The sequence below is a fragment of the Phytophthora infestans genome, genomic scaffold (assembly GCF_000142945.1).
Source record: "Phytophthora infestans T30-4 supercont1.1 genomic scaffold, whole genome shotgun sequence".
NCBI classification, from domain to species: Eukaryota; Oomycota; class Peronosporomycetes; order Peronosporales; family Peronosporaceae; genus Phytophthora; species Phytophthora infestans.
Window position 1 is genome coordinate 4,003,547 of NW_003303758.1, and position 12,110 is coordinate 4,015,656.

Genomic DNA, 12,110 nt, shown 5'->3' on the forward strand with positions numbered 1-12,110 from the left:
CACGTGCTGATCCAGTGCTGGGTATGGTCATTGGGATCAAATTTACTGAGATGCGGTCCTCAGGACGTGGCAATCTCGCTTAGATTCGCCAGCGATAATTACTGTGCAAAAGATAGAGGGAGATTAATTTGTTTATCTCGCTTGTCTCCCCTTCCCTATCCCAGGCGCTCTGTGATCCACACAAGTCTTCATATCCATGTTCAGACCACAAGGTCCGGAGCGGCTGCTCGCCGTTGACTTTCGCGACAGCTATCTATGGTGTCGGCTCCACTTCAATAGATCAATGGATCTCATCCTGTATAACAATAGGCGGGTGCCACGAGGAAGCGTAGCAAGCCTCAGATGCATACGTTGACGGAGGCTGTTGTCGAATGCATAGTCCTCGCGGCCGCGGGGATGCTTCATCGACAATACCCGTTGAAAGTACAACTACATGTGTTACTCGATGCTTAGTGGTCATCACGGTTGGCAGGCTTTTTGACCAATTAAGTTTAAAAAGTATCCATGTGAGAATGAAGCGACTCGCCACCTTGCTAAATTTCAGTCAGGTTTGCAGGTACAAATCTAGTTATCCTGAGTGGGCCACTGATTTTAGAAAATAAAATCTAAAGAATATAATGATTGATATTTTTAATTAACACAATACGTAGCCAGCATGCTAAGTCACACTAGCGCATTTTTCAGTTAACCGTGCCCGTGCGAAAGCCTGGTTATCGAAGGGCGAATATAAATCATATTCGTGCTTACAATATTTCCTCTCTCGTTAAAATGTAGGAGGAGCGAGCCGATTCCAAAACTCTTAGGCCGTGTTCAATTTAAGCTAAAACCAGCTGTAATTGGTATTAAAGAGCTGGAATGTCTCAACCAGCTTTATTCCGCTAAGAAACACAAAAAATGACATCCAGCAGGATAGCTCCAAACGACTGGTTTCAAAATTTAGCTCTGGGTTGAATTTTGAATCGTCCTGCTTTGCGCCTTCAAATCCAGCCTTTTTCTGATGGAACACGATCACTTATTTTATCTTTATTTTACTTAACAAAACGACTGTTCTACAGCTCTAGCTTATTTTCGAACAAGCTGGATTTGCCCCTGCAAACCGAACACGGCCTTAGGGCCGTTCTTAGCCAAAAAATAACGGTGGATTGTGCTTCCATGGCCCAATCATTTCACTTGGATCCATATGGCAGTGGACGCCGTATGGTCCGTTTGATCCACGTCCACTGTGTGAAATTAGGGTTGGTGGCCGTGGACGGAAGGTGGATGGGAGGAGAGACATACCTGACGGGATAGAACGACACCTTTGGCTGGAGTTTATACAGCTCATTCCATCAAGTCTCCTGAAGCACTCAGTCCACATCAGCAACCAGCGGTCCCCTGTCAATCTATAGCCATGTCCTCCTCCTCCGTTATGTCTCCTCGTTTGCCTTCACCTAAGGCATCTCCAACTACCGCTACATCTGACGGCGGCATTCCCGCGACTGCATCGACTATTGGTGATGTCATGTACAACGGCACCATGAATCTAGAGGAAGCCGAATCGTGTCTGATGGCATTTGGAGCTAAACAACTTCGCACAGAGTGTTACCTTCGGCAGCTACGTATCGTTAAAAAAGGCCCGGACGCCAACGACCACAAGTCAGGATATGTTGCGTTATTAATGCAACAGAAGCGCGCGTTCAGCGAGATGCAACGTCTAGGTGTGGAGGAAGGTCCGGCTGAACGCGGTGTAGTGGGTAACAAACGTCGTACTCGCCACTGCATGCTACGGCTTTTGAATGTCATGTTTTCGGATTTATTTGCACACCGGCTTCATGAAATTGACGCTAGAGCAACCAGGGCCGAGTTGGATACAAACATGACTCAAGAAAAAAGCACATTTTGGACGGATTTTCACTCAGCGTACTTGAGTTCCCGTCCAGAATTCAGCAAGCTTGTTTCACCTCTGGCAGTATTCGAAAAATGCAATCCTGAGTTCACCGTTCCTCACGAAGCTGCAAAATTACGAAATATGTGGAAGGATATTACTGGTCGTTATGCTACTGCTGTGGCGAACTCTCAAATTTCAGGCGTGCACGACAATGATTTCTTTTCTTTCTGCTCCGGAAAAATCGACGTCCTGTACATGCGTGAGTGGATGCGTGAAAAACCTGGTTTGTTGGAGTCCGTAGAAGGGAAACTGCCAAAACGTGCTCGTTTACATACAATGGAGGGATGTAGTGACAGCGACGACGACGAGGTTGGAGGATCTCGTCAATCAAAAAAACAACGTACTCGCTCGAAGAAAGGGAAGTCAAAAGTGAAAGAGATCAATTTGAGCGATATTCTTACGACAATGCAAGCCAATAACGCCTCGGCTCAGGCGCTTGAGCTAGACTGTCGCTTGGCACAGCTGATGAGCTCTTTGAATTCGCTCATGGAGCTTAGAGAGCGGATTCTTCGTGCTCCAGATGGAATATATACTCATGACGACCTAATGGAGGTAAACGAAGACATTGAACAGGTTCGTGCAAAGAAGAAGGCTCTTATAAGAAAATAACAAATAAAGTGTGTCAAGATCAGTATTTCTATTTAGTTGTTTACACTCCGATTGCGTGAAATGTTGTACTGAGGCCGAACAGTGTTATTAGCGCGAAGGTGCTGAACAATATAGTCTCTCATGTAGCTGTTACCCTCTTCAACAGCAAGATCACTTGACATGTAACCCATGAGATTGGCAACGTCATTTAATCTTTGCACTCTTTGCGAGACGCGAATGGGTTGAACCGACTCGTCAAATAAACAATAGTCGGCATCAGATATTATACGTCTGTTAATCACGTAGTTATGCAGCACCATAGCTGTGTAAATTGTAGTGGTAGCATTTAAAAGGTTCCGTGAGATAGGAGATCGAAATACCCGCCATTTTGTAGTCAAAAGACCAAAAGCCATTTCAATTCTGATTCGTATTTGACTAGCATGGAAATTGAATGAGTCGTGGTACTCGTCAACAATTTGATTGCGTGTAAATGGCGTGATCAAATGCTCACTCACAGGATACGCATTGTCGCCGATGATATACATTCCTGTAGGAAATGATTTGAGACTTCTCGCCACACCAGTCCCACGAAAAGCACGTGCATCATTTGTACTTCCTGGATAGCTGGCATCCACAGATATGAAGCGACAATGCGCATCGCACACGGCCTGCACATTGATACCAGGACATGCATAGTGTCCACTATAATAGCGTCCAGTTCCTACGTCTCCAGCGTCTTCAGCTGAAGGCGCCTTAATAACACATAGCCATCCGTCTACGCAGCCGACACAACCGCTTATTATTCCACTGGAGCTGATAGCCTTAAAGTCGTTCATCACAACCTCTCTGTCCGATTCAGAATCAGGAAATACGATTTTCAATTCTCGTAGACCGAGAATCGCAAACATTGTCTCGTTAATGACGCGGTAGTAAGAAGATCCACTAATTCATACAGTACGGCGAATATCAAGATACGAACCACCAGCTAAATAACGCAGTGTAGTCATGAGCATAAGTGGAGGCGATATTGGTTCTTCCCCGCTCGAGTTGGCAGATTGCTGTCTATTAACCTCAATATTTGGTGTTAAGAGCCCCAACAGGTACGAAAAACTGTCGGCAGTCATTCGAAAGGTTTGCTCGAACATGTTTTCATTCAACAGCATCTCAATTTCGAGATCAACATCGATGCGATGACGCGAGTAGCGCGAGTTCCGTGTTCGTGCTTGCAATAGAACGAACAGCAGCAGTATCGTTTGGACGTTGGCTCGATCGCGAAGACGACGAGTGATCGCTATGATCTCGCTGGGTGTGCGCATTTCGTTGCGATAGTGGAAGAGAACAAATGCAAAGCGATCAAAGTGATACATCGCAGCTATAGGCTAATATTAGATGTCAACCACCCCTCCTTCAACCTTAGCCACTAAGGCCATCCACTAGTTTTAAGTTTGTTCTTAGCCGAATCAAGCACAAAAGGTACCATCCACCTTAACTCTCATCCACTTGCAAGAAATCGGCTAAGAACGGCCCTTAGTAAGTACAAGTACAAGATAAGTCCGTTGTAGTAAGTTAATCGAAAAAATCTATCTTAACCCCTTACTACTGTACTAACGGTCTTTTTAGGTACCGGCAACAAGTTCTTTCAGCAACCGCCCCTTTTGAAAAAGAGTTTGTTACCTTCTTAGCCCAACCATACCCCCCTTTTAATTTAAAAGGGGTAGCGAAGTTGGGTTGTGTGATATGAACTCGATTCATCTCCATAAAATAAAATGGTGTTGCATACGTCGTTTCTTCGTTCACCAGCTGGAACGGATCACCGCCAGCATCATGTCCCCGCAGTAGCCCAGCGGATATCCGCTGGGCTTCTTGACCGGGGGGCAGGATGAACACCTTGTACTCCTGAGATTCCATTTCCAAGGCCACCCCAGCGCGTGGTTGGTTTTCGCGGCCTTTGACAAGGTACTCACGAATACGCTCGTACCCATTGGAATCTTCAAGTGAATCTGGGATCAGCTCCCAGCATAACGCGCTTAATACTGGGGTGATCGAGCTTCAAGAGCTCGTGGAGCTTGTGAAGTCGAGCCAGTTGCACCACATCCACCGTTGACGGTCTTAATGACATGCATAAGCTACAAACTAGGCAGCCAAATAAAATACTGGAAACTTACAACAAGGCGTTGTGCAGTTTCGTATTAATAAGTGAGGCAGCTTGGCAGTAACACTTGTGCACTCCGCTTCGTCGAAGTTGGATGACCTGGTGCCTCCTGGGCCTTAAAGAAAATATCGAAGGTAACAATCGAGATCACGACACTACCCCACTTTAAGTCTTACCAGCCTAGCAACGTGGGAGTAAGGCATTGTCGCCCACTTTCACAAGTTACTGAAGCCGCTTAATGCCGAGCTGCAGAAATCAAAAGTGAGCAGCACGGAGGCATCAGCCAAATTCTTCTCTACCTTCCCGGAAATCTACTGCGAGCCTAGTGCCATCAATCTGGCGGCACTTATGGCCGCATGTACAGTACTGCTGTCTTACATGATGTGGGCCACATCTGTCATGCCAATCAAAAAGATACACTCATCTTGAAGTACTGTACGTGTCAAGTTGACATTTTATTGCGATGGTATCTATTGGAACTCGCTCCCCCGTTTACGGACGTCATGGCATGGTGTCGTGCTCGCAGCCTCTGGCGTCTGAGGCCGGGCTGCGCATCTTAAAGCAAGGCGGCAACGCCGTGGACGCCGCCATTGCCATCGCTGCGGCTCTGAACGTCACGGAGCCTTGTTCCACTGGCGTAGGAGGCGACTGTTTCCTGCTCTTCTATGACGCAAAGTCCAAGCAAGTTCGAGGACTCAACGGAAGCGGTCGCAGTCCCGCAGCTCTCACAGCGGAGCAGGCGATCAAAGATCTGGGGGAGGACGTTACAGTGATCCCCGGTGGCCACGGCCACGCTGTCACAGTCCCCGGGACAGTTGCAGGCTGGGTCGATGCGGTGGAAGCCTGGGGTTCTCTGACCATGGCGGAAATTCTGGGTCCTGCCATTGAATTGGCCCGTGAAGGGTTTCCTGTAAGTCCGCTGACTGCGGCGAGTTGGGAGCGTGGCAAGAGTCAATTGCTGCGTGGTCCAAACGCTGCTGAGCTGCTGAATGCTGAGGGGCAAGCGCCGAAAGCTGGGGAGATTTTCAAGAACGAAAATCTGGCGAAATGTTTCGAAGAAGTGGTAAAGAGTGGCAAGAAAGCCTTCTATGCGGATGGACGCATCGCTCAAGCCATCGTGGACATGGTGAGGGAGAAAGGGGGCGTGATGACGTTGGAGGACCTTCAAACGCACCAATCCACGTTCGTGACGCCCATCAGCACGAGATTCCAAGGCGTCGACGTGCACGAGATCCCTCCTAATGGTCAGGGGATTACGGCGTTGTTAGCGTTAAATATCCTAACGCAACTTACAAAAGAAGGAGGTCTGCCACCTCAGGGTAGTGCCGACTTTGTGCACTTACAGATTGAAGCTCTTCGTCTTGCCTTCGTAGACGCCAAGTGGTTCGTTAGTGACATGGAGCACAACACGGCGCTGCCTGTAAAGGAACTACTAAGTGAAAACTACGCTAAAAAGCGTGCAACTCTTATAGATCGAACGAAGGCCGCGATCGATCCGAAGCACGGAAGTCCGGAGCTGAGCTGCGACACTGTGAGTTTCCAGGTCATTGACGGTCAGGGCAACGCTGTATCCATGGTGAACAGCAACTATGAAGGATTCGGAACGGGTCTTGTACCCAAAGGTTGTGGGTTCACACTGCAGAATCGGGGCTGTAACTTTGAGCTGCACGGGTCCAAAGTGGGTCATCCGAATGCTCTGGCGCCGAGCAAACGTCCGTACCACACGATCATCCCTGGCCTTTCAACGTTTGCTGACTCGGGAGAGTTGCATTCCAGTTTTACCGTCATGGGCGGCTTCATGCAGCCTCAGGGCCACGTCCAGGTGCTGAGCAACATGCTGTTGCATGGGATGAACCCACAGGAGGCGCTTGACGCCCCACGTTTCAGTATTGACGTGGACCGCCCTACGAAACCTGGTAGAAGCGATGGCGGTAGTTCAGTACTGGTAGAAACAGATCTGGGCGACGCTGTGATTGCTGCGCTTCGTGAGAAGTTCGGCCACAATATTCAAGAGGTGGAAGGATTCAAGCGCACGACGTTCGGTCGCGGACAGATTATTCTGCGTGACCCAACGACTGGGGTGCTCTGTGCTGGCTCGGATGGGCGTGCCGACGGCTGCGCCATGGGCTGGTAAAGCTCACATTGAAGACAATGGCTACAGTTTTGCGTCGCTAAAGAAAGAAAATTTCCAAAATTAGAGTTGGTAATCTTGGGTTTCACCAGAAATTTTGACACTACACGAATAACTGCAGTGTTCTACCGCCAAAAATGATGATAGCAAGGCTTCTGGAAGGCTACGATGCAGCTGCTAGTAAGAGAGAAGATAGCAATCAGCTTCAAGCTCCTGCGATTGCTACTCCCACGCCACGCCCACCGTTGCCTAGAGGCTCACCGATTTCATACACATCTCACGCCATGATGCTACAGCTTCAGGAATATCGATCTCGAGTTCGAAATGCGTTCGAATCGACGTATCGACACCCTCTTACTGCTTCAAAGACCCCTCGATCGTCACGTAAACGCAGCTGTCACAGTGGAAATTACTGTCGAACGCGCGTGCTCGAGTCTTCGCGACTGCTTTTCTCTCAGCAGACGCGTAGTACTACATGTAGTACCGCACCAGCGCCCTCCTCTCCAACTCGCACTTTGATCAAGGGCGGTGGCGTCGCCTTCCATCGTACAACGACGTCATCACGCGCAACAGCCAAGTCGAACCTCTTCGCACTCGGTCCAGGACAATATGACGTCGCACCTCGACGTCCAGCCACGACTGGGAGCGTTAAATTCAGTCCAGCCGATAGATTCCCCGAATATTCTGGCGGTGGCGTCAGTGACGCTCACGCACCAGGTCCTGGTCAATATCTTCCTAACGACTGCGTCACTGTAAAACGTTCTGCTCGTGTCGTATTTTCCCAATTACCGAGACAGACGGAGACGGCAGCGCCACCTCGAGCTTCCGTAAAAACGGCTCCAGCTACCGCTGATGTCGTTTCTAGCTTTTACTTCAAGCCAGCCAGCGGGTTTGTAAGCCCCACGGACAGCGTCTCGAAAGCGGGAGGAGGCATCCCAAATTGGAGTCGCTCGGCCAGATTTACAGGTCGAAGAGAGCGTTTTCGACAAATTTCGCGTAATTTATCGCCTCCAGTTGATTATATTTCACGTAACAAAACTAAAGTCGAGAACATGTCGGCTAAACAACGACAAAATCGCAGTAATCAACCGACGATACGAGAGAAAGTAACGTCGAAAGACCGGCAAATTTGCTCTGTGAGGCGACGGGATTCTGTATTTTGTATGCCTTTGGATAGCTCTGACAAGGACAATAATGCACGAAGACGGAGAAGCTCTGCAGGCTCTGTGCATAGTGTCGAGACGTCTGAAAGCGAGATTATTTCGCACGCATGGGGGACACTAATTGTGCTCTCCGTGGCCCAAACGAAGCTGGTCAGTCTGCTCGTGGCTTCAGTTGTGCTCCATCGGCTTCGTCGAGCTCAGGAAATGCGCTACAAGCGTCTTACCTTCGAGTCCTGGACACAAGTGCGGAGTCGAGATTCCATGCAAGCTTTAGCTGCAGCGTTAATTGCGCGCAGTACCTTCCGCTTGCGCTTGAGTCTGCGAGTACAGCAGAAGACTCGCGCCGCAAAACTGTTAAGGATGTTCCTTTCCGGTCTTTCGTTCGACGTTAGATTTGCCATGGCGGTTCGCAGAATAAAGCGACGAATTATTTTACTTCAGCGTTGGTGGCGCCACGCTCGACTCGTGGTACGTGCTAGAGAACAATGTTTAGCGTGCAAGTGGCTGAACGTTGAGCAACGTTTACGGACGGAGACTATCGCTCAGATGCCGTATCTTACGCGAGTTTTCCAGCCTCCTTCGACTCCCATGTCAATTTCTCCTCCTCGTGTTTCAAGTGCCTCGACAAAGAGGAAAGCGTCAACAATTACAGTGGAAAAGTCAGTACCACTGCACAAATTACTGCATCTACCAGATCAAAAGCGTTGGTTTAATGGCCGATTTGTGTTGGGTCCTGATGGTTCTCTCCGTGGCTACGCTGTCCCTGATACTGACACCAACGAGACCGACAATGCCGCAGGAGAGCGTCTGGTGGTGGAGGTGAAGCACTTCCGATGCCACGCTCATGGCTTTGATAAGGTATCGATGGGCTCGAAACATATCGAGGACGCAGGTGAGAGAGACAATACCATTGTACCGTATTTGATGGTGTTTAAGCCTGGGGCCAGTCGCTTCGTGCTGATCACAGACACTACCAGTCTAATCCTCGCACCACTGCTAGACTGGAGAGAAAAACTTGAGCAGATCGCGAAATATCCCAACGGAATTTCCTACTCTGCTACTGGATCTCAAAGTGATATCACAGAAATGCTCTTGCAAACGGATGAGTTGGGTCTAGAAGACCTCAACGAAGAGCCCGTAGTAGCAACTTTAAACTCGCGCAGAATGAGTGTTTCATCTAACGGAGAACGATCCGGGTCAGTGGTGCAAGGTCGTAGACGTAGTAGTCGCTGTTCTCTGCGACGAAGTAATATTTTTCAGCCGCTAGCTGAAGGAAACTTGTCGTATTACGTCGTGGATTTACTACGCGACTGTCCACGTATACCAGCGCCGATTGTTTGGAACGCACTACGCGATAAACTGCGAGAAGAGCGCAAGAACTTTCGATCCGATATATATCGCTTCAAACTCGAGATCGCTCGATACCAGCAGCACGAACAAGAGCGACGGCAACTGGTTGTGCTGGACAAATTCAAGGAATTCTTCGTAGGTTTGCAAGCTCAATTTTCTATTGTCTTGGTGATCCCTAACCGATATTTGTCTTGTAAACTCCAGACAATGGAGCGACCTCACCGCCCACATTTCCGAAGTCTCATCTCGAATCGGAAAATGGAAATTCTTGTCCGCGAAACTTTGGAGTTCGTGAAAACTACGCAACCGTCCAACCCAAAATTCATGTTGACTTCGTGAAATTCCAGTTAAGTACGAAATATATCAGATCGTTTCAAAAACCTAAATCATGTGTTCTGGATTTTGTGTCGTATCCGTTATCGGAGCTGTTTGCTGTTAGACGAGCGCCATTCCGACAATCGCCACCCAGGCAATGCAGCTCTGGAAGGTATTATACGCCGCTTTGGCGCTGAGTCTGCCTCTCGTGGTAGAATGCGCCCCATCCAGTCACCACCATCACCATCATTCATCGAGACATCGCTACAGTATCGAAGGCACCAAAGCCGCCATGGACGCAGCGCTGCAGAACCGTCATCCGCGTCTGGATATCCGCAGTATCAAGGCGATACAAAGCTCGAATGAGCCTGTGACTGCAGACACCAGAGTGCGAGCAGATGTCGTGGGCTCCGACAAGGACGTGGAGGCTTTTGCCGCTTCGGGGGAACTGCATTCGACCACCGAAATTCATCATGGCAAGTATATCCACGGTAAAATCTCCACCACTTCGGCGCCTATGAAGGTTCACAAACATAAAAAGTACAATGAAGAGGCGGTAGTGACGAAGGACAGAGGTGAGGTGGCTGCATGTGTGAGACGCACAGAGGGATATTTGGACGAGTTGACGCGGAACGGAGCGAACGACAGCGCTGTGTACTCGGAAAGTCCGTTCTTCGAGTGTTTCCGCCCGTCGCACGAGGTCTTTGACTTCTTGGACACACTGACGGAGCAGAATCCGCAGTTTATCACTAAGTACGAGAACGTTTCGGTCACATATGAGGGTCGAGCGATCCCGGCTTTCAAGATTTCGACCTCGGAAGATGCTTCCAAGAGAACTTTATACACGCAAGCTTTGATCCATGCGCGTGAGTGGCAAGCGGGCGCTGCTACGTTCTACACGATGGCGTCGATGATCGATGATCTACGAGCTGGCAACCAGGCTGCGACCAGTCTTTTTGAAAAACTCGACTGGTATTTCGTGCCTATTGTGAATATTGACGGATACCAGTACACGTGGGAGGCTGATCGAATGTGGCGCACGAATCGCCGCTTGACCGAGTTAAACGGCGAAACTGTGGGCGTGGATCTGAACCGCAACTGGCCACCTGAAGAGTATTTCAACCTTGATCCGAGCGAGGTGGACAGCGAGACGTATCCTGGTGAATACCCACTTAGTGAGCCATCTACAGCGGGTTTGTTCGACTTTATCACGAGTTTGGACTCGCTGAGTGGCATTTTGGACATGCACACGTTCGGTGGCCAAGTGTTACGTCCATTCAGTAACCAGCCAGGCAGTGGGGCTGAGCCTTTTGGCTCGAGAATGGGAGCGTTGGGAGATAGTGTACGCAGGGCGCTATCCACTCAACCTGCTGTGCAGTATCAGAGCGAGACGGGGGCCTATCTGTACAAAGCTTACGGATGCTTTGATGACGGGATGTTCCTCCAGTATAACCTCACAGTGCCGGCCTTGACTATTGAAGTTGAAGGAAGCGACTTTGTGTCGCCGCAGAGCACTATTCGACCTGTGGGCAAGAACATTTATTTGGGTCTGCGTCAGTTTGCTCATGAAGCTTTAGAGTACAGCAAGTTTGTTGAACAGGCGTAAGGCGACAGTAACTACGAAGAGCTTTACTCTGAGACGGATCGCTTATACTTAGCTAATACTACTGTAGTACTTTGAAGGAAATACTAACGTTAGTATTACGATATCAAAAGATAAAAATTAGAGCAAAATAGCTTTTATACTAAAGGCAATCCTCTTTGGAGTGGTATCCCAAATAGTGATACCCTTTATGGAGGTCGGAGTGGAAGTAGCTCACCAAACGAACAAATCGATAGTTATGTACCTCTGCATATTAATTCTCACTGATTTTGTACAGTACTTCATCCCGTTTACGCGGGGGTGGACTGCAGCGGGGCTGCCGTAGCTTTAGCGTCAGAGGAAGACGTTCGACTCAAAGAGTCACTAATACTAAGTTCCTTATCCAAAGGACACTTACAGCCCAAGACCAGGGCTCAAAGTTAACACCTTAACTTTTATGCTTCAAAACCAGAAGTGTTTTATTTACTATTATTGCGGCCAAGCCGCCTAGGGGTAAATGTATCTCTTTAACTATCTAGCATAGTTAAACCTAATCAAATGCATAACGTGTGGCTTTCAGCCAACGTACTGAGAGACCTTGTTAACTCTCCAACTTATGTACTGAGAGTTTGTTAACTCTCCAGGTACTTCGTACCCCTGTGTGCTCCACACCATGTAACCCCGTTACACTCTCCCCCACTAAGATGAGAACATTCCGTTCTCGAAACTCTCCTCAGCGAGGTCACGTCTTTGTTAAGACGGCGGAGGTTACTACACCTCACACCAGCGTTGTACAGCTCCGTGAGCTCACAAACGCCTACGCATCGTTGATGCCCAACTTTCTCGTCGTCGGCCCACGGGCCCAATGCTTCAAGCGCAGCGCGCATCCTTGCTCTCAAGCG

General features: G+C 48.9%; 5 protein-coding genes across 5 annotated transcripts; 4 read left to right on the forward strand and 1 right to left on the reverse strand.

The window, feature by feature from the left end:
- Positions 1-1,546: 1,546 nt before the first annotated feature.
- PITG_00752 (uncharacterized protein) lies at positions 1,547-2,372 on the forward strand (the record flags this gene model as incomplete). Its single annotated transcript, XM_002909275.1, has 3 exons — positions 1,547-1,782; positions 1,873-2,289; positions 2,360-2,372. 3 exons carry the CDS (start codon positions 1,547-1,549, stop codon positions 2,370-2,372), a joined length of 666 nt encoding a protein of 221 aa, XP_002909321.1.
- A 1,684-nt stretch (positions 2,373-4,056) lies between these two features.
- Positions 4,057-4,515, reverse strand: PITG_00753 (uncharacterized protein; the record flags this gene model as incomplete). The annotated part of the gene is made up of 1 exon (XM_002909276.1): positions 4,057-4,515. The coding sequence occupies one exon, from the start codon at positions 4,495-4,497 to the stop codon at positions 4,309-4,311; it is 189 nt and encodes a 62-aa protein (XP_002909322.1).
- Positions 4,516-5,130: 615 nt separating this feature from the next.
- On the forward strand, positions 5,131-6,801 carry PITG_00754 (gamma-glutamyltranspeptidase, putative; the record flags this gene model as incomplete). Its single annotated transcript, XM_002909277.1, has 1 exon — positions 5,131-6,801. The coding sequence occupies one exon, from the start codon at positions 5,131-5,133 to the stop codon at positions 6,799-6,801; it is 1,671 nt and encodes a 556-aa protein (XP_002909323.1).
- Positions 6,802-7,076: 275 nt separating this feature from the next.
- Positions 7,077-9,694, forward strand: PITG_00755 (uncharacterized protein; the record flags this gene model as incomplete). Its single annotated transcript, XM_002909278.1, has 3 exons — positions 7,077-7,904; positions 8,055-9,446; positions 9,516-9,694. 3 exons carry the CDS (start codon positions 7,083-7,085, stop codon positions 9,648-9,650), a joined length of 2,349 nt encoding a protein of 782 aa, XP_002909324.1.
- An 89-nt stretch (positions 9,695-9,783) lies between these two features.
- PITG_00756 (carboxypeptidase, putative) lies at positions 9,784-11,232 on the forward strand (the record flags this gene model as incomplete). Its single annotated transcript, XM_002909279.1, has 1 exon — positions 9,784-11,232. One exon carries the CDS (start codon positions 9,784-9,786, stop codon positions 11,230-11,232), a length of 1,449 nt encoding a protein of 482 aa, XP_002909325.1.
- Positions 11,233-12,110: the final 878 nt, after the last annotated feature.